At 42.7% G+C, this 22,822-nt stretch overlaps 1 protein-coding gene across 7 annotated transcripts in view; it reads right to left on the bottom strand.

Annotated features, from left to right (window-relative positions):
* RUNX1T1 (RUNX1 partner transcriptional co-repressor 1) overlaps window positions 1-22,822 on the bottom strand; it is a 218,973-nt gene that overhangs the window by 16,245 nt on the left and 179,906 nt on the right. For 5 of the 7 annotated variants that reach the window (XM_084849143.1, XM_084849144.1, XM_084849145.1 and 2 more), the window contains one exon: window positions 17,747-17,937. In XM_084849143.1, the coding sequence (XP_084705269.1) occupies window positions 17,747-17,937 (191 nt within the window). Of the gene's footprint in view, window positions 1-10,143; window positions 14,035-17,562; window positions 17,938-22,822 lie in introns of those variants that run through there. The other 2 variants (XM_084849149.1, XM_084849148.1) reach the window with 2 other exon arrangements.

The following is a 22,822-nucleotide window of genomic DNA, read 5'->3' as shown; positions in this document are numbered from 1 at the left end:
GAATGAATGAACGACATTCATATGTTTAAGTGTGCCTCACTCTGTGTTTGACTGTAGCCAGTATATTCACTGTTGCTGACACCCAAGATTTTTGGGGCCCTCAACCAAGGCACTCACAGTGGATGCCCTTTACCTGGAAAAAGCAAGGCATGGAAAGCAAGAATTCTCTTATGCTGGTCTTCCTGGCTGCATAGTCCAAAGTGAGTATGGTAGAACCGTTGGGGCAGCAGGCCCTTTGCTATTCTTGGAAACCCAGGAAATCTCCCTAACGTTGTTGGTATATGTTATATAGAATCAATGAGGAAATAATAAAACATGGCTGAAATATATAGGGCTCTTAACACACACACACACCCTTTTGCTTCATGATTTCATTTGAGGCAACTGAATATTTCTAAGCATGTCAATCAGTGTGTAAAAGGCCATTCACAAAGATCACAATCTGGATTAAGCACCATCTCCTAGCTTTAGCTTCCCATTCTAAACCCACAAAAAACATGTTCATGTGTGTGAAATATTTCCTCTGTGTTTCTTTTGAAGTACATTCAAATGAGAGTTCTCATGATCCTATGTTAATTTGTGTTATTTACTTATAATTAATTAGCAGAAATGTACACAATCAATATAGTTTAGAAGCACCACCATTAAAAACGTGGGGAGAATAATACAAAATCTTTCAACTCTTCAGTCCCTTTGAATATGTGAACGTAAATATGGTTCAAGAGCATCCCGTTAATTTCCATTAGAAATGGTTCAGAAATGACCAGAAATGTATGCATTCACCAACATGAAGTGCAACAATTCTCCAAAGAGTTCATTCATTCAAAGATGCAATGATGATTAATGTAGGTGTCACAGTTTTGGATGTGATCTACAAAACCTCCTCACTGAGGGATGCTGATTGCTTGATGTGGTGTTCTCAAAATATACAGCCAAGCAATGTTGCAAAGTAGATAAAGCCTATATAATATTGTTGGATCAGCTGCATGTGTGTTTTTATCTGAGCAGATGTCAGAAGAAAAGCAAAGCATCTGCTCCAACTAGTGAGAACTCTATAATCCACACGAGCAATGAAAAGGACAGTATGCGTAAGATTCTTCAGTGTCATTGTGTATTGGTACAGAAAGACAGATGCTTTAACTTTTCCAATAACCTTGGCAATAAGCTGTTCACCCTCACTATTTAAATTTATTTGCAGAGCAGTCATAAAGCCAAGGCAAGCACAGAAAGTAACTAAAGGGGTGCATGTTCACACATGGTTTGGTCCCTAGCCAAATAGTCTTCTGATGAGCACATCATCTTTTGTCTAGTAGCTTCCTTTTCTATAGCTGTAAGCAAGCACTGAAGAAATTATCTGTTGACAGGTTGTTCTTCTCCTGTCCCGCTGTTTCTACAACATGCTTTCTTCCAATGAAATTAAATAACTCATTAGCACAATTTGACCAATTCCTTCATTTACATTGGAACTTTTCCCATTTTAAAAAAATCAGATGGGGAGGAAGGCCAATTTCATGCTCTGTGAAGTAGCAAAGATAACACTCAGGTGCATATTAAGTGAAGTTTAATTCAATTAACATACGAAAGTAGCTTGGGTTCAGGCTGAATTCAGTTGAGCCACCAGCTTAAGACCTCCCTCAATTAAACACGTGGCTTGATCAAAACATAATTTACTGTTACATATGAACTGGCAAACTATGGTTTGAGTAAGCAATTCAAATCATGATTTCAAATCATCCCATTTGGATGATTCACTTGAACCATACCATTATGTTCAGACATAATGGCAAACTGGTTTTATCGTAAGAGGATGTCATTGATTAAGCCATGCATGCCAGGGAGGAGAAAGCACTTACGGCCATAGCTCATTCCTGATTCTCTAAACCATGGTTGAAATGCAGCCATTCACAGTAAAAGAAGTAAGATTGTAAAAGTCTGATACCGATCTCAAAGAAGATAAGTGCACAGAAATTTACACAGCAATCCTATCCTTCATTACACCCATTGGGCAGGAGAGGATCACACCTTTAAAAAATGGTAATTTAGAGTTGGAAAAAGTGCAGAAAGGAGCGACTAAAATGATCAGGGGGCTGGAGCAACTCCTCTGTGAGGGAAGATTAGAACCGCTGGGATTGTTTAACTTCAAGAAAAGGTGAGTGAGAGGAGACATGACAGAGGTGTACAAAAGTATGCATGGTGTAGAGAAAGTAGATAGGGAGGCATTTTTCTCCCTCTCTCATAATACTAGAACCCAATGGGGTCATCCCAAGAAGCTGATGGGAGATTCAGGACAGATAAAAGGAAGGGCTTCTTTACACAGCACGTAGCTAAACTATGGAATTTGCTATCATAAGATGTAGTGATGGCCAACAATTTGGATGGCTTTCAAAGGGAGTTAGACAAATTCTAGGAGGAAAAGGCTGTCAATGGCTACTAGTCCTTACTATATGCTACCTCCAGTATCAAAGGCCGTATGCCTATGTACATCAGTTGCTGGGGAACATGAGGGGGAAGGTGCTGTTGCACTCAAGTCACATGGGCAGCTGGTTGGCCACTGTGTGAACAGAATGTTGGACTAGATGGACCCTTGGTTTGATCCAGCATGGCTCTTCTTACATTCTTAGGATTGTTTCCAAAAGAACTCAAGCTAGCAGGAGGATTGCTCCTAGCCCCTCTCAAGCTAGTGGAGTACATGGCTACGTCAATGGAAGAAAAGTATGCCATCACAGCTATAATGAGCTCCACTAGCACAATAGGGTATTTGGGTGGAATTGAGGTCATGGTGGAGAAGGAGCAGGAGTTAGTTGGTGTCCTGTGCTCACTCAGGGCTCAGATTCAGCCCCAACAATGGCATGAAATAATACTTAGAAAAGGCACAGCATAAATGAGAACACTCTTCTTTGTAGTCAATAGAGAGCCCCAGAAAACTCTCCCACACTTCGCCACAGCCACTACGGAGTTAGGATTCTAATTAACTCAGCAGCCAATCAGAACACACAACCAGGAGTATACAAGACCCAAAAGAGGACACGGATTTCACATACCATGAGGAGAGGCACAGGGTTACATCATTCTGCCCCATGTCTAGAGAAGTAGAAACACACAAATTTGAAATTGATGATGGGGAACTCTGCACAAAGAGCATATACCCAACAGCCAGAAAGAACAAAAACAAATGGAGGGCAAATGAACAACATTTGTCTTGTCAGGCAACACACAGCCTCAACTGCATATCATGAACCACAAATCCCCTGTGTAAGGATGGGGTGGAGTTCTACTCTCCCCTGGATCCACACTGGCTTCCACAGCAGGAGAAACCATTTTTGGAGTAGGTACAGGGCACATCTTCAGCAAAGGAGATCGTTACCTTGTCATGGTGCTGGAGCTTGAGCACCTCAATGACGTCATGAGCTAAACCTAGGGTTGGCGGAGAATTTCTCCCCGAAACTTTGGGGGGCTGAGCGCCAACGTGTTCGGCCCCCCGAACAAGTTTCGGTGAGAAATTCTCTGCCCCCCCTGCCCCCCGCACCCCCCCCGGGACAGGACTTACCTTTCCCGAATGTCCCTCCCGGCAGCGGGTCCCGGTGGCGGTTCATCGGGTCTTCGTCAGGGGCAGGGGCGGCAGCCGATCTTTTGACCGGCTGCCGCCGCCGCCATTCCAATAAAAGTAAAAAAAAAAAAAAACGCCCCCGTGATAGGCTACGTGACGATTAACGTAGCCTATCACGGCTAGATCTGCAAAGTCACCCGTGATAGGCTACGTGACGATTTACGTAGCCTATCACGGCTGACTTTGCAGATCTAGCCGTGATAGGATACGTTAATCGTCACATAGCCTATCACGGGGGCGTTTTTTTTTTTAACTTTTTATTTTGCGGCCGGGCGAGGCGAGGTGCCTCCTCCCCGGCCTGAATTTCGGCCGGGCAAGGCGGGAAGCCTCCCCCCCGGCCTGAATTTCGGCCGGGCGAGGTGGGAAGCCTCCCCCCCCAGCCTGAACTTCGGGGGGAGAGCAGTGAAGCACCTCCCCCCCACCGCGAAAAGCTGTGAGACCAGGTAAGTGGCTTTCGTGCACCCCTAGCTAAACCATGAAGGGACACCCAAGATGGGAAGGTCATGGCAGAGAGATCAGACTAAATACGATCTCTGGGGAAGGAAACGGCAACCCACCCCAGTATTCTTGCCATGAAAACTAAATGGATCAGTACTACCAGAGATATGTTGGTATACCATCGGAAGATGGGACTCCAAGGTCAGATGATGGTCAAAATGCTACTAACTGGGGAGGAACAGAGGATAAGTTCAACTAGCCCCAGATATGATGACGCAGCTAGCTCAAAGCCAAAAGGACGGCTAGCCGATGGTGCTGGTGGTGAAGGACGAATCCGATGTTCTAAAGATCAACACTCCATAGGAACCTGGAATGTAAGATCTATGAGCCAGGGCAAATTGGATGTGGTTATTGGGGAGATGTCAAAGTTAAATATAGACATTTTGGGTGTCAGTGAACTGAAATGGACTGGAATGGGCCACTTCACATCAAATGAACACCAGATCTACTACTGTGGACAAGAGGACCACAGAAGAAATGGAGTAGCCTTCATAATTGATAATAAAGTGGCTAAAGTAGTTCTTGGATACAATCCAAAAAATGACGGAATGATCTCAATTCGAATTCAGGGTAAGCCATTTAACATCACAGTGATCCAAATATACGCCCCAACCACAGATGCTGAAGAAGCATAAGTAGATCAGTTCTATGAGGATCTGCAGCACCTACTGGATAGTATGCCAAAAAAAGATGTTATTTTCATTACAGGAGATTGGAATGCTAAGGTGGGTAGTCAAACGACACCTGGAATTACAGGCAAGTATGGTCTGGGAGAACAAAATGAAGCAGGACATAGGCTGATAGAATTTTGCCAAGACAACTCACTGTACATAACAAACACTCTCTTCCAACAAGCTAAGAGACGACTTTATACATGGACTTCACCAGACGGTAGACACCAAAATCAGATTGACTACATCCATTGTAGCCAAAGGTGGCAGACATCTATGCAGTTGGTAAAAACAAGACCTGGAGCTGATTGTAGTTCAGATCACGAACTTCTTATTGCACAATTTAGAATCAGACTAAAGAGAATAGGGAAGACCCACAGATCAGTTCGATATGAGCTCACTAATATTCCTCATGAATATGCAGTAGGGATGGACGAAAGGGACTTACCTTGTCCCGCAGCTTGCTTCGCGGTGGGGGGGAGGTGCTTCGCTTCTCCCCCCGAAGTTCAGGCAAGGGGGGGGAGGCGCCCCGCCTCGCCCAGCCGAAATTCAGGCTGGGGGGGAGGCGCCCCATTCCTCGCTGCCGAAATTCAGGCCAGGTAGGAGCGCCCCGTCTACCCGGCCGTGAAAAAAAAGTAAAAAACAAAACACACACACCCGTGATAGGCTACGTAACGATTTACGTAGCCTATCATGGCTGACTTTGGAAATCTAGTCGTGATAGGCTACGTAAATCGTCACGTAGCCTATCACGGGTGTTTTTTTTTTACTTTACTTTTTTTTTTTGCAATGGCGGCAGCGGCAGCCGGTCGGGAGACCGTTCGCCGCCCCTGCCGAAACGCCGCCGGGACCCGCTGCCGAGAGGGACATTCACCCAAGGTAAGTCCCATCCGGGGGGGGGGGGGCGGGGGGCCGGTGGAGAATTTCCCCAACACTTTCGGGGGGCCGGATGCATCGGCACTCGGCCTCCTGAAGATTCGTGGAGAAATTCTCAGCCAACCATAATATGCAGTGGAGGTGAAGAATGGATTTAAGGGACTAGATTTAGTAGATAGGGTCCTGGAAGAACTATGGACAGAAATTCGCAACATTGTTCAGGAGGCGGCAACAAAAAATGTCCCAAAGAAAAAGAAAACCAAGAAGGCAAGATGGCTGTCTGCTGAGACACTGGAAGTAGCCCAAGAAAGAAGGAAAGCAAAAGGCAACAATGATAGGGGGAGATATGCCCAATTAAATGCAAAATTCCAGAGGTTAGCCATAAGGAATTATTTGTAAACAAGCAATGAGCAGAAGCAGAAGATAATAGAATAGGAAGGACAAGAGCCCTCTTCCAGGAAGTTAGAAAGATCGGAGGTAAATTCCAGGCAAGAATGGGTATGATCAAAAATAAAGATGGCAAGGACCTAACAAAAGCAGAAGAGATCAAGAAAAGGTGGCAAGAATATATGGAAGTTCTGTATAGGAAGGATAATAATATCGGGGATAGATTTGACGGTGTGGTCAGTGTGCTAGAGCCAGACATCCTGAAGAGTGAGGTTGAATGGGCGTTAAGAAGCATTACGAATAACAAGGCAGCAGGAGATGACAGTATCCCAGCTGAACTGTTTAAAATCTTGCAAGATGATGCTGTCAAGGTGATGCATGCCATATGTCAGCAAATTTGGAAAACACAAGAATGGCCAACAGATTGGAAAAGATCAACTTATACCCCCATACCAAAAAAGGGACGCACCAAAGAATGTTCAAACTATCCAATAGTGGCACTTATTTCACATGCCAGTAAGGTAATGCTCAAGATCATGCAAGGTAGACTCCAGCAATTCACGGAACAAGAATTGCCAGATGTACAAGCTGGGTTTAGAAAAGGCAGAGGAACTAGAGACCAAATTGCCAATATCCGCTGGATAATGGACAAAGCCAGGGAGTTTCAGAAAAACATCTATTTCTGTTTTATTGACTATTCTAAGCCTTTGACTGTGTGGATCATAACAAATTGTGGCAAGTTCTTGGTGGTATGGGGATACCAAGTCATCTTATCTGCCTCCTGAGGAATCTGTATAACAACCAAGTAGCAAAGGTAAGAACAGACCATGGAACAACGGACTGGTTTAAGGTTGGGAAAGGAGTACGGCAGGGTTGTATACTCTCACCCTACCTATTCAACCTGTATGCAGAACACATCATGCGACGTGCTGGGCTTGATGAAGCCGAAGCTGAAGTTAAAATCACTGGAAGAAACATTAACAATCTCAGATATGCAGATGATACCACTCTGATGGCTGAAAGCGAGGAGGAGCTGAGGAACCCCATGACGAAGATGAAAGAAGAACGTGCAAAAGCTGGGTTGCAGTTCAACCTCAAAAAAGCCAAGATTATGGCAACCAGCTTGATTGATAACTGGCAAATAGAGGGAGAAAACATGGAGGCTTTGTTCACAGACTTTGTCTTTCTAGGCGCAAAGATTACTGCAGACGCTGACTGCAGCCAGGAAATCAGAAGACGTTTACTTCTTGGGAGGACAGCAATGACAAATCTTGATAAAATAGTGAAGAGCAGAGACATCACACTGACAACAAAGGTCTGCATAGTGAAAGCACTGGTATTCCCTATAGTAACCTATGGCTGTGAGAGCTGGATCATAAGGAAGGCTGAGCGAAGGAAGATAGATACTTTTGAACTGTGGTGCTGGAGAAAAATTCTGAGAGTGCCTTGGACTGCAAGAAGATCAAACCAGTCCATACTCCAGGAAATAAAGCCAGACTGCTCACTTGAGGGAATGATATTAAAGGCAAAACTGAAGTACTTTGGCCACATAATGAAAAGTCAGGATACCCTGGAGAAGATGCTGATGCTAGGCAAAATGGAAGGCAAAAGGAAGAGGGGCCGAGCAAGGGCAAAATGGATGGATGATATTCTGGAGGTGACAGACTCGACCTTGGGGGAGCTGGGGGTGGCGATGGCTGACAGGAAGCGAGGGATGGACGGAACACTTACCTTCCATTCCGTTCTGTTTCTGCTGGGGGGGGGGAGGCGATCTGGTCCTCCCCCCCTGGAATCCTGCCCGGCCGGCTCCACTCCATGGCCAAGCCGCGGAGCCGCCGACCAGCTCCGGCCACCTGCAGCCAGACATCCGGCCGCTGGGCAGCCCTGGAGGGACGCAAATGGCGGCTGTCGTAGCCGCCGCTATTTAGCCATGATAGTCTACATAAATATTTATGTAGCCTATCACGGCAGGGGGAAAAGAACCCCAGCATACACAAATGGCGGTAGCCACCTGGGTTCCCCCCCCCCCAAGCTTAGCATGACAGCCTCTCTGCAAATGTATTTACGTAGCCTATCACAGCAGGGGGAAAAAAAACCCAGGGTATGCAAATGGCGGCGGCCACCGCCATTTGCGTACACTAGGAATGTCAGAGAGTTCCGCCATGGATCTCGGTGAGGCCGAATGCCAATGCATTCGCCCCCCCGAACTCCGTGGCAGAATGGCCTGCCACCCCCCTGCCCCCCGCGGATCCCCCCTGGAACAAAACTTACCTGGGGCGAATGTTCCAGACGGCGGCAGCTCCAGCGGCTGCTTCGGCGGAGGCTGGTCTTCCGACCGGCTGCCTCTGCCGCCATTTGCAGTCTTTCTCCCCCCGCACTCATGATAGGCTACGTAAAGACTTACGTAGCCTATCACGACTGGGTTAAAAAAACAACAACAAAAGTAGCCTACAGCCGCCGCCATTTGCGTTCCTTATTTTTGGTTGTCTTAGTCTACGTAAATATTTACGTAGACTAAGACAGTGAAATTAAGGGGAAACGCAAATAGCGTAGCAGACGCTATTTGCGTTCCCCCTTATTTTCGCTGTCTTAATCTACGTAAATATTTACGTAGACTAAGATGGTGAAAATAAAGGGGAACGCAAATAGCGTCCGCTACCCTATTTGCGCTCCCCCTTAGTTTTGCCGTCTTAGTCTACGTAAATATTTACGTAGACTAAGACGGCCAAAAACAAGGAATGCAAATGGCGGCGGCTGTAGCCTCCGCCTTTTGCGTACGATTTTTTTTGTTTTTTAACCCAGACGGGATAGGCTACGTAAGTCTTTACGTAGCCTATCACGGCTGAATACAGGGACGCAAACTGCCGTGGCTATGGCCGCCACCATTTGCATCCCTGTTAGCTTGCGGCCGGATTACCGGCTGCTGGCGGAGCTGGCCAGCGGGTCTGCGGAATCCCCGCGGAGCGGAGCCGGCCGGCGAGGATTCCGGGGGGAGGGATGGAGCACCTCCCCCCCCAGTGGAGCCAGTGGCGGAGCCAGGTAAGTGGAGTTTCGTACATCCCTAGCGTACACTAGGTTTTTTTCTCCCTGCCATGATAGGCTACGTAAGTATTTACGTAGCGTATCACGGCAGGAGGAAAAAAACCCAGCGTACGCAAATGGTGGTAGCCGCCGCCATTTGCATACGGTGGTTTCCCCCCCCCCGCCATGATAGTGGGTGACTGGGTGACCAGTCAGATGGGCGATTAATAAATTTAATAAATAAATAAATAAATAAATAGGCTACGTAAATACTTACGTAGCCTATCATGGCCTCTGCAGGGATGCAAATGGCATCCCTGCATTAGCCATGATAGGCTATGTAAGTATTTATGTAGCCTATCATGGCTATGAAGAGGAGGAAGCGAATGGTGGCCACAGGACGGCCGCCATTTGCAAAGTAGCGTGGACGGGAGCAGGTAAGTGCTCCGTTTCGTGTGCCTTTTGTGGGTTGGGGGCGGCGGGGACTTCGTCCTGCGCGCCTTTCGTGGGTTGGGGGGACAGGGGCTTCGTTCCGCGACAGATTTCGGGGGCCCGAATGCACTGGCATTCGGCCTCACCGAGATCCATCGCGGAATTCTCTGACATCCCTACAGGAAGCTCTGTCATGGACTGGTCCATGAAGTCATGAAGAGTCGGAAGCGACTGACTGAATAAACAACAAAAACAGGGCACACTGCTTTTCAGCAGGTTCCAATTCCATTCTGGAGGCCTTGGGTGTCCACATTATGTTAGACCCTGCCTTGAATACTAGAAGTTTCCAGTCCAACAAAGGGTAGGTAAAAACATTTTCCCAGGCTATATGGATGCAAGGTTACCCACTTGCAGTGCCAAACTCCAAGCACATCCCAAAGGAGGGTGCTTTACTTTCCTCTTACTGGATCTCAAGTCTTGTCTGCTGGAACGTTGTGGACACTCTGCATCGAAGCACAGTAAGTTTGTGAGCCAGTGCAGAATAGGTAAAGACACCTTCTCTCTCTGCATCTCTGGGCCATCAGCTTCCGCTCCCCACATTCAAAAGGCCTCTGATCCAAAGAGAGGAAAGTTTTTTTTTTTTTTAATCCTTTGACCCTTACTGGGTCAAAGACCTTCTGAGCTAGGATGTGGAGGTGGTTTGCATTCCAGTACAGAATGCTTGCAATGAAGCAGACATTTTCAGAGAGGCTGTCATGCTAAGCTGCTCTGTGCACCACAGAGTGAATTGTCGAAGCCATTCCTGAGTTCTGATGGGGTGGAATGCTCTATGCTTTGTTTTCTGCAAAAGCTCAGCCGAGCAGGACCAGGAGGTTTTGCCCATTCCTACTATTGCTGCAACAGGAGCTGCCAGGACAAAGTACACAACAGAGAGCGAGAGCGAGAGAGAGAGAGAGTCTAATGAAAGATTGGGTATGTATAGCTCAACATATGACACCTGAACATTCTCCTTCCCTCTTTGCTAAGCTCTACAATGTGGGATAAGCACTCAAACAACCATGGCTACAGAGTCTCTCCCCCTCTTCTAGAAGTCAGGGGTTATTGGCTATTGCTTCTAGCTAAACAAAAACATTTCTGTCAGCAGGTGGTAGCTGTGTTCCCCCCACAAAGGGCAAGTATACAATTGTTAGTAAAAAAAGAAAAAAAATGTAGGGTTCCTGTTGAACACCAGGCACTTAGGACTGAGACTGAAGCATTTCATTTCTTATCATACAAGCTGAAATCTACCCCCAAATCCTCTCTAGTGTGTTTATATTTTTCACAGATATGGTAAGAAATATTTTGACATCAGAACCACTGTAAACAAACCAAATTTCCAGTTCTTGACCAGCTTCACTGTCTATTATTTCCCAGTGCCTTGTACACAGTGCTTTAAGTACAACTCAAAAATATCATTCTCTGGGAATACTGACTCAACTTGTCCTTAAACAGAGCTTCAGCTATTGGGCAGTATAGAAATGTAATAAATAAGTAAATAAAGTAAACCAAGGATTGGAAACCATTTTTTTTTTCTGTTGAAGGCCCCATTCTGGAAAAAAAAAACCTTTTTCTTTCTGCCATCTCTCTCTCTCTCTCTCCCCTTCTTGCCAGAGGTCTGAACTGAATGGCAGATTTTAACTAGGGCAAGGTTCGCATGTGGGTGGCTGTAGAGCCAGTGGTTGCCCACTCTGTCCTAAATCTTGGTGCAGGAGGCAAGCCAGCCTTGCCACACCTCCTATCCCTGGAGCTAATTCCTTTGGATTTATTCTCAGTGTGTAAATGTGTCTTTTTGTGGAATTTCATTTTTACTGTTCATAGCTCAATGCTTGCTAAGTCATTTTAAGTTCTCATCCTATCTCTGTAACATTGTATATTCTGAAACCTGATGGGAATACTTTATATAACTACATACAGTAATGGTTTAACCAGTGGTAAACCGCCCAAAGAGCCTCGGCTATGGGGTGGTATAGAAATGATGTCGGGAGCTGCTCCTTTTCAGCATGTAACTCCTTTGCTGTGGAAATTGCACTGGCTGCCTATTTGTTACCAGGCTAGGTTTAGGGTTTTAGTACTAGTGAACAACACCCTAAGCAACTTGGGACCAGGATACCTCAGACAGCACCTTCTCCTTTACCAACCTGCCCAGTCACTGAGGTCATCAGAGGGCATGCGCCTGGTGGTTCCACGTGGACCTAGGAGTCCCCCAGAAGAAGACCCTTCAGTGTGGTGGCCCCCTTTCTTTGAAATTCCCTGCCTCTGGAGGTCAGGCAGGCACCAACACTCCTGAAAAAAACACTGTTCCAGGAGGCATTCCTTAACTGACCAGCTACGGTTTCTATTGGCATTCTGTTTTTTAAAAAGCATAATTTTAATATGGTGTTTTAATCTTTTTCTTCTTTTACTGTTTTATCTTTTGTGTTCACCACTCCGAAATCTGTTTTAGATATGGAATAGTATGTAAATATTGTAAATAAATAAAAAATAAAGAAAATAATAATAATAATAATAATAATGGTGAGCAAGAGCTGCTAAAGAGGTCTCTATGAAGGCCACTTGGAAGCTATGATGATGATCTTTGTTCTCACTAAACCAGTGTCTGGGCTGTACCATTTCTGACTGCAGGTGGGACTCACATGACTGAATGTTCCACCTCCATACAAAAAAAAAAAAAAAAGAACAAAGAAAGATTCCCTACATGTAGAAAACTAGATGTCAAGAAGAAAGCCAAGGTAGGATCTTCTCCCTGGATCCCTTCTTTTCTATGTGGAGGGAATTTGGGTGTGTGGAGGAGGAGCAGCCATTCCATCATTTGCCCCCACATGAAGCTGTCAGCTCAGGCACAGATTTGCTACCCCAGGATGATGCACCTCTGTCATAGCTATGAGGGAGCTAATTTTCCATGATGTGTGTGTCCATGTGGTTGGAAGCTAGGATTGAATTACGAATCCATGTGAGCAGCTTAGATCACGTGAGACTTCCCTCACAATTAGCACCTTCTGGGATACACTCACCTAATCTGCTCCACCCAGGTGCAGTCTACACCAGCTATGTGAGATTGCAGGACAGGCAAGTAAGTGCATCTCCCACAGCTGTGGTTACATGTGAAGGGCATCTCTCTTTATTCCAGATGTAGGCATGTTTAGGGACAATATTTCTAAAAAAAAGCACTGTTTATGTCTCTGGCTACACAAATCCAAGAAAGGATTGTTTCTGTATATCATTGAGATAATACACACTGTGTATGTATGTGTATGTGTGTATGTATGTGTGTGTGTGTGTGTATATATATATATATATCTCGAATCTACTTGTATCAAGGGATGGAAAAACCAGTCTATTTCTGGTCCATGTTGTTTTCCCATGTCCCCTCCCATTTCTGCATTCATCTGTTGTGTTTTTTTAATTCACACAAAAGTCTGCATTTAAATACTTTCAATGCATTTGTTCACCAAATATGCATGTTAGAATGCATTTTGTTATTCTGAGCTGAGAACTGCGTCAAACCATTTGGGAACTGCACAAACCGCAGGATAACTAAGTTCCAATCTGCACATTAATTCATGACTCATGGATCAGGACAGCTCATACTGGAATTTGTAAAGACTGAATTTCTCAAGCGTCCCTACTTGTATCAGACTTCCTCCTTCCTGTTAGGTACTTAATTTTTGAATTTAAACTTTCATAACAAAAAAAGAGAAGAAAAATCCTTGATATATATCCAGACAGGGGGGACAGTAGTTTAATGATCATAGCAGGCAGCTCCTCAAAGACATTGCCTTGGCATAGCTGAGCTACAAAATGCTGTTAGATTTTAATGTATGTCATATTTAATTCTGCAGTGGAACAGTTAAGTACTAAAAACAAAACAAAACATATACTTCTCCTAGACTCTCTTCCTGAGAAAACTTTCAGATGTTGAAAATCAATTCCTTTTGTCTCCTGCTTATTCATCTGCTACACATTAAGTAGAAACTCGGGGCATTCAGTGATTCCACAATAGCCTTTCATCTCTGGTGATGCCTGGGACCAATTAAAATCTTACTCTCCCTTAAATAATGGATACGTATTGTAGCATGCTGCTGATTTATCTGCCTGTGATTTTTGCCAGTTCTTTCATGATCGGGCAAGTAGCTAATTTGAATCTTTTAACCCGAGTCACTCTTGGTGTTACCAGCTCACTGAATACAGTAAACAAAGCATTTCAAACAATTAAGAGTGTGTAGTGTACATCCTTCAAAAGTAGACAAAAATTATGTAAAATGTGTCGACATCACAGAACTCTTCTTACACCTCTTAGGTTAGTATTTAAGAAATTAATTAAGTAAAAGCTGTGCTCCCAGAAAGACTATAAATGGCCGAAAAAAGGCTATCAGAAAAAGCAAGACTATGAACAAAATCTCCCGCCAATGTTAAACTGAAAGGAATTATACTTAGCATCTGTTTATTGGGGCAGGTTTAATCAAGACTTCCCTTTCCGCATGGATTTTAATATTTCTTTTTTCTCTGAAAGACACAAGAATTCATTTTATCCAAAACACTTCAGGACTGGCAACAAAACGTATTGCTCTCTCTCTCTCCTGACTTCTTGTTATATATGGTGCCACATGTCCTACACCACAAAAAATTCAAAGCTTTATTGAATTTATATGCTCTATTTATATTTATATGCTCTAGTCTGAATTGAGGTTTACCATCTTCATCCCTAAGTTACTCTTTGTTGCTCTTCGATTCTATTTTTCTTCTGCCAGATGCTGTCGCCCCATCCTTTCCTTTACCCATAATCCCTGTAGCTGAAATAATGAATTCTAATTAAGGAATCATTCTCTCAACTTTACTAACACCTTTTTCCCCTCAGAGAATCTAGGCCTTTGCTGATTATACATATACAGACTCCTTCCCTTCTGGAAGACCAATGCACTTTTAGCGACCAGTACTACATAGTGATTTATTTTCTGCCAGAAGCTATTTTTTAAATGACATCCTTTGAAATAAATAAATGTATATAAGTAATAAACACTTACAGTCTGCATTCCTAAGCATGTTAACTCAGAAATATGACTTACTGAGCTCAGTGGGGCTTGGTCCCCAGTAAGTGTGCTTAGGATTGCAGCCTTGAACTGGCATATTGGCACTTAACACACTTTGTATGCAATAGGTTCAAAGTTCAATCCCTGGGGTAGTATCCAATAAGGGACATGAGTCTAGCCCAGGTCCACACAGGGTGGGCCACAATATAACACTTCCGGGGGCAAGCCCTGATAGGAGTAACATGGAAGTTGCACCCCTTCCAGAAATGACAGTTTTTCCTTGCATTGGGGCTTGCCTTTGGAAACATTGAATCACAGCTGCATGTGGTCCTGGGCTGGGCACACATGGTCTGGGGCCTGGCCGGACTGGCTGTGTGCGCATGGCTCCTATTGGATACTACCCCTTGTCTCTCCAGTAAATGCCCATTACCAGACCTACGAAAGACATTCTTTTCCTGAGACTTTGGACAGCCATTGGCAGTCAGAGTGTATAGCAGTGGGTAACATGGACCAATGAGCTGACTCAGTTTAAAGCTTCATATATATTAAAGCTTCATATATATTCATCCATGCTTAGGGCATCTAAGACTGTGTACATACACTTGATTAATAACATTATAGCCCCATTCAAATTAAAAAACTGGCTCTCATTTTTCTTCTAGAAAATGGGGGCAACAAAGACTTGGAAGGGACCAGAGATCATCAAACCCCAATTTATTCCCACAGCCTGCACCATCCACCAACAAAGTTCCTCCTCACAAAACATCACACGCAATCGAGACCCCACTGTGGCACAAACAGAAAGTAGGTATGCTGAAAAACAATACCTCCAGAGCAAACATTTCCAGCTGCCTCAAAATGAGAGAGCCAAGCCACTTTCAATGCAGTTGCATTCAAAACCTGAAGACTTGGAAGAGATTTACGTTATTTTTCAGTGGAACCTATTTCTATTAAGAATGCAGCTTTAGCCTTACTTGGAAATAAGTTCCAGTAAACTCAGTGGGACTTACTTCCTAGTAAGTATTCCTATTCCTAATAAGTATTCCTATAAGTATTCCTAGTAAGTAATCCCTATTTGGGATTGCAATATTGGGCAATGTATGTGCAAATTTAACAACATAATAACTAGGGATGTTTGGAATGTGTAAAGTCCACTCCATCTGTCCTTCATGGATTGTCAAGCGCCTTTTGTTCTGTCGTCCGCCCACAGACAGATGCAAATATTTTTTTTGTCATGTGGAAAAATATGCAAATGATTACGTAAATATTTAAATATTTACATAATTTACTTCAGTATGTAACATTCAGTGTATTGTCCCCCATTCCATTCATTGTTTCCTAAGCAGAAACTTATGTATTTTTCTACGGATTTATATGTGTAAATTTTGGGAAAGTAAACATGTCATACAGAAGTCCACAGACTCCGTGCGGCCTGAGGGGTGTGCTCTGCAGGTCGGATTCTTAGAAATCCAAGCTCATTTTAATTCGTCTCGAATTTCTCCAGCATCTCTAATAATAACCCTCACCTTCCTCTCTCTAAAATGAGAGGATGAAGCAATGAACAGCATTCAAACAAAGTCTCGTAATGTAACTAGTGAAAAAGAAGAATGGTGGAAATGTGGGGCGAGTGGGGAGGCTCAGAAACAAACTCTCCATTTTGAGATCCCATAGCCATTATATGCCTTTCCCAAGGCACTTGGCTCATAATAGTCAGCACCAACCCTCTTGTCTCCCACTTTTTCTCCTCCTCCTTTTCCCATATTTACCAAGTTCAAGAGGGCAGGGGGAGGGAAGCGTTGGAAAAGGGAAAACAAAAGCCAAGGCCAAAGCTGAGGGTTCTGTATTCTAAACCGTTCCTTAAGATATGAACTCTGTGAAATGTAGTTTTTAAATCCCCCTTTACTCAGTGACCATGTGGAATTTAAAAACAACAACACAGAATTCACAGAGGAAAGCAGAAAGCTAGAGGTCCTTTGATGACTTGGGAGCTTGCTCAGAGCTCACGTTGCTGACTCCAGAACAGGGTTCCCCAACCATTTTTGATTGGTGGGCACATTTGGAATTTTGGGAATGTCATGGGCACTCTCACAAAATGGCATGGGGGGCTTGCTCATTCATAAAATGCCTGCAATGGTTGGCATGGCTGGTTACAAAGCATTCATTTCCCAGAAGGCAAATTGGTGATCTAAAAGAAAAGGAACCTGCCTTTTACCTAAGTAAAAGGCAAAAGTGGGGTGTGAACTCCAAAACACAAATCACTCTTTTGAACCTAAATAAAGATGGTGCTGGAAGGCAGCACTATGCTTTGCAGCATGGCAACCTCCTAGTTAAAAATAAGATTTTTAAAAAAATCTTAAGACATACAATTAAAATTGGGGGTTGGGGGCAGGGATCCTGGTGAGTGCCAAGTCCCATGGGCACCATGTCGGCAAGTACAGCTCTAGAAGGTGTCAATTTTTAAAAAAAATTCTCTGGACTATGACCCCAAAGAAAAAAACAACCCTGCAATTCCCAGAGTTCCCGAGGACAACAGAATGTTCAACCAAGCTAAAGCGATCTTCACTTCAGTATTTGCAAACTCTCAAAGCTGCCATTTTTTTCTTTCTGTCCCCACAACATGGGAGTTTAGGAATGTATGCTAAAGATAGTGGAGCAAAGCTAGAAAACAAGACAGCTAATGATGCAGAACGGGCTCTGGATTGTGTTTTAGTGAGCTTTGTAGAATTGTCCAAAAAAGTCTGAGCTTTTACTGAGAATTCTTGCCTTTGAAAGTCCTGGCTCTTTCCAAATCTAGATGCGCATTTTTCTGTCATCTCTTCTTACTGGTCAGTTACAGAACATCTCCAGCTACAAAAGGATTTCAGGCAGCAGAGTTTCAATAGGCCACACTTTGAACAACGGGGATCTGATCCTAGTCCAATGAAGTAAGACAGGGCTAGATGACCATTCGCCTAACTTAATTTCTGTCAGACCCTTCTTTTCTTATTGCTTTCCTGTGCTTAAGACAATGTTTTTGTTTCTCTTTAAAGTCAACTGGTTGTCTTGTGCAAAACACTCAAATGAAAATAAACATCATGGGAAGAAAACACGCTTTGTAAGGAAAACTCAAACATGGATGCTGGCTTCCACTTAGCCTTATACCCAGTGTTGAGTTTGGAGTTGACTTCTTTCACAGGGGAATGCCTTACCTCACTAGAATCCTCTTGCTGATTGATCACAGCTAGTGCATCCTCTGCAGCCTGTCGCTTGGCCTCTGCCACTGTGCGCTCCATTTTAGCTCTCTCTGTAGTAATCATATCATGGGCTTTCCGTTCTGCCTCTGACACTGCCTTCTGCAACTCAGTCATTGCTTGACGTTTTACTTCATTGACTGCTTCCTCTGCAAACAAGATAATAAACGTCTCTCAGCAAAATGAGAACATTAAAGGCACAGATCAGAGAGCAATGGTCCTATGTACAAAGTAGTTAGAGCTTTGAAGGTTATCGAGTGATAGAAATATTCTTAATTTGGGTAAATGACCATCACTCAAGAAGTTACCTAAGGTACAGCAGTTAGTGAGCAATAAAAAACACAGGATTTGATTTATTACATGCATATAGCTTGCATATTTTGTTGTTTTTGTTGCTATTAATATAGCACCAACTATGTAGATGGCACTTTAGAAAGTTTTGACATTTTCCTACCCCAAAGGGCTTACAATCGAAAAACATACACGAAATGGAAACAACACAGGAAGGGAGGGAAATGGAAGCAGGAGTAAGCAGTGGAAGATATTTCAGTTACATGTACTTTGGTGTAGTTACAGTAGGGCATTGGGACTAGAGGTTGTTTGAAAGTCTCCACAGAAAAGAGGTTGTAACGAGGGATTTGGTATCCCTGGGAGGTGGTATCACTGAGGCCATTGTCACATGGAGAGAGACTCTGGGCTTCATCACACAAGGCTAAAAATCCTACAGTTTACCAGGGCTTCTGCTTCCAGAATCTTTGTGGGATCAGATTGGGTCCTTTCCACATGGCTTTAAAAAAAACCCTAAACTTCTCAATGAGATCTGTGTGTTTCATTACAAAGCCACTAGGTGGTGCTGTTGTTTTATTTGTAATAAAAGCGACTTTAACCTGTACACTGTCATTTATGTCGACTCCATGGTGGGAGAAGGGAAAATGTCGGACTTTCCTCGTCATGGAAACAGCGCAATAGAGCTCACAAAGAGTGGGAGGTTCCCTGGATGACGGCTGCATCATGTACAGGTCCTGCAAACTTCTGCGAGTAAGCAATCTTCATAGCAAGATAAAAGTCCAGCGTGAAGGAGCCCTATGTTGTGGGAGCCCTTCAAATAAGCAATCCTCCTGTGCATTCTGAGGTGTGTGAACACTAAATAATGCATTCTTGGGTGTTTGAACAGATTCTAAAGATTTGATTTTGGCAGTGCAGTTCAACTGAACATAAAACTGCAGTACCTGTAGTGGGGGCTGACTTCTACCTAAATCTCAATGTCTTTGCAGTGCTGACTCATCAGAAGAGATAAGGATATGTTTTCAATTACTATAATTTCTCACATTCTGTAGTGTGTGAGACTCTTATAAGCCCTACCAGGATCAACAGTAGATGGGGTGCAAGCTTTGCCTTTCCCCAGCTCCTTTTCCATTATCAAGCTACAACATGGAAGACTTCCACTAACAGAGTAAAAACCACCTAGCAAAAGAGGAAGGACTTCATAGATCACAGTGGAAATTCATGCATGTAATGGTGCTTTCCTTTAAAGTCCTGCATGGCTTGGACCCTGGATACCTGAATGAGGAACACCTTTTTCCACATGAACCTGCCCCATGCTAAGATCATTACCAAAGGCCATTTCTGAATGCTCCTGCTGCTCAAAGCTGAGTTGGTTGGAGAGAACTTCCTTGGCTGTGGCTGCCTGCCTTTGAAGGAAGTTCACTTGGTACCCACTCTCATTCATATATATATATATATATATATATATATATATATATATATATATATATGAAAATAATTCCCAGGCCTGTTATGTTTTTGACTGAGCTTTTTATTTTGTTTAGGTTTTTACTACAATGATATGATGTTACATTTCTACTGTCTGCTGTTTTTATATCAGTTTTAATGGGATGTCTTGATTGTATTGGTAATATATTTACTGTTTGCTGCCCTGGGAGTAGCAAACATGAAAGGAATCATACAAATTTTTAAAACAAACAAATATAAATGAATGAATGAATGAATGGCCCATGGGCATGGCTGTGGCAACTGTAACGTGTAGCTTGAATCTTTGATGTTTGATTACCACAAGCACTTTCTTTTGTCTGTGTATGATTTCTTTATGCTGACAGGCCATTTTAAACACACATAAGTACATTATTCTTCCGAAGAACTGTCCTCTGTTCTACTCTTATGCCAATAGTTATCAGCTTAGGCTGAACTGAAGATAAACACAATGTTCTAGACAAGCATGTGCTGAAAAATGCATGTTTGAACCAGGGCCTTAGAATAATGTGAAGATGGTTCCAATGTCTTAGATCTAAATTATCTAACAGAAATTAACATAACACAGCTTCCTTTTTCACACTGGATAACATGACTTGTCATCAATGAGTTGGTTTGGTTTTTTGATGCAAGAGGAGTGGAAGATTTCATGTGTTCAACTGACAACTAAAACAAGCGATTTTTTAAAAAAGAAAACCAACTACTCTAATTAACAAGGAAACTATCCTCCCCCTGATTTACTGTATCTAATTTTCATCTTTATTCAAAGGAAAATGACAATGATTAATTGAAAATTTAATAAGCAGTAATTATTAACTTGGCAAACCTAGTACCAATTAACACTCTATTAAAACTAATTATGACATGTTTCATTCAAGTGTTTGCACTTAATTGTTTCACCCACTTAAGACGCACCTTAATTAAATGTTCTGTTTAATTAAAAACATAAGATTCCTAATAAAATGTTTTACTGTAGTATAAAAATATTAGAGTTACAAATGTTCTGTGGTTACAGTAGGATGCACAGTATTCCACAGTGCCATAAATCTAGTTCTCTTTAGCTTAAGCCATCACATCTCTATGAGACATCTGAATTTAAGATTGCAATGCTAAACATACTTACTAAAGATTAAGCTCCATTTAGCTCAATGGGATTTACTCCTGAGAAAACATGAACAGGATTGTGCTGTAAACTAATCACATAGACTGGGATTCCAAGACCTATATTAGGTGTGTCCAACTGCGGCCAGTGGGATTTGTGACATTTTTTCATTGAACAGTAACCCCCTGCCACCCCCGCCATCCCCGCCTGCGACTCCCAATGCTCTATCCCATTGCATTTTAAACTTGCTATCAGTCTCACAAGCAGTTTTGATGTGTGGGTGTGTGCACATGCGTCTGTGTAGCTATTAGAAAACTCTTGGTGCATGCTATGAGTTACACAGTTCTTTAAATCCTGGCCATAACCTTCACATTTGATGGCATATGTTTTAAAGCAACACAATTTGAAATCGCAGATCTGTGTCATTTTAAAAAATCCCTAATCCTGTTCTCAAAATCGCTGTTTAAATGACAAGCACTAACTTGCTTTCTATATTTAAATTAAAGGATTGAAACACGTTTTAAAACATGTTAAGTTACATGCTTATCATATAGTACATTTATTAAAGTATATCTGTTACCCAGAGAGATTTGTTTAATGTGAAAATCTGGACAGGAAACAATAATATTTTACAGAAAAAAATATAGGAAAAACAAAACAGTATACCTTAATTTTTATGAGAGTTAAAAATATGCCCTCACATTACCCTCACATAAATGTTTGGGGGAGAGGGAAATCAGACCATGCAGCTATGCAAGACAGGGACTCATTTACTTTGAATATTCAAGGTGAATTACAATTCTATCTAAGTGGCAACAGGACAATAATTTTTGCTTACGATCAAAGCTGCAGCTTGACTAATTGTATATGCAAATAAGGCAATTTATATTTAAATTATGCATTCTTATTCTAGTCCCATGGGCATACACAGATCAGCAAAGAGAATTGGTAGGACATTTGCAAGATGTTTGAATATTTATTACCAACTGCAAACATTCTCTGATCCCTTGAAAAGAAATATATCGAGACAAACCTACAGATGCAAATTTTATTACAGTCTTTATATAAAAAGAGAGAGACACAAACTTAAATACAGGCCTTTTAAAAAACTTATCAACCACAGTTATCAATAAACATATTTTTGTTAACAAATCGCTAATCTATTACATTTTATATGAATTGGGAAAAAATAAATAAATAGTTGGCAATTAGTGCTTACTTTCAGTCCCTGGATTTTAACGACATGTGGACAGCACTTGTGTAGCATTAGCAAAACAACAACAACAAGAGAATCTAAACTTTATATAAAATGAAGAGGACAATAAATTCCATGTTGGGTATAATGAGAAAAGTCATTGAAAATGAAACTTGTCAGTATTATACTGCCCTTATACAAATCTATGGTGTAACACACTTGGAATACTGTGTACGGTTCTGGTCACTGCAGCTCAAAAGGGATATTGTGAAGTTGGAAACGATATAGAAAAGGGCAACCAAAATAATCAAGGGACTGGAGGAGCTCCCCTATGAGGAAAGGTTATATTATCTAGGACTGTTTAGCTTAGAAAAAAGATGAGTATGGGGGGACATGACAGGTGTACAAAATTATGCACAGTGTGTAGAAAATGGATAGGGAGACGTTTTCTCCCTCTCCCGTAATTGTAGAACCCATGGTGATCCAATGAACCTGAATGCTGGGAGACTCAGCACAGATAAAAAGAAGTACTGCTTCACACAGAGCATAGTTAAACTATAGAATTCATTGCTACAAGATGAGGTGATAAACTTGGTTGGCTTTAAAGGGGGGGATTAGAAAAATTCATGGAGGATTCAAGGCTATCAATGACTACTAGTCCTGATGGCTATATATTACCTCCAGTATCAGAGGCAGTATGCCTCTGTATGCAAGTTGTTCAGGAACATGAGCAGGAGGGTGCTATTACACCCATGTACTACTTGTGGGCTCCCCACAGGCATCCAGTTGGGTACTGTATGAACAGAATGCAGAGCTACTGTTTTGCTGAGGAACAGGAGGGTGCTACTTGTGGTTTTCCCACAGTCAGCTGGTTGGCCACTGTGTGAATGGAAGGCTGGACTAGATGGGCCAATGGCTCTTATGTTCTTAATAGGAATATAAGAACTCACTCTAGTTTGGTTTCTCC

This window comes from Heloderma suspectum, chromosome 4, assembly GCF_057233095.1.
Source record: "Heloderma suspectum isolate Gila_16-S chromosome 4, 16-S_ref, whole genome shotgun sequence".
In the NCBI taxonomy this organism is placed as follows: Eukaryota; Metazoa; Chordata; class Lepidosauria; order Squamata; family Helodermatidae; genus Heloderma; species Heloderma suspectum.
This window is presented reverse-complemented; position numbering and strand designations above follow the sequence as displayed.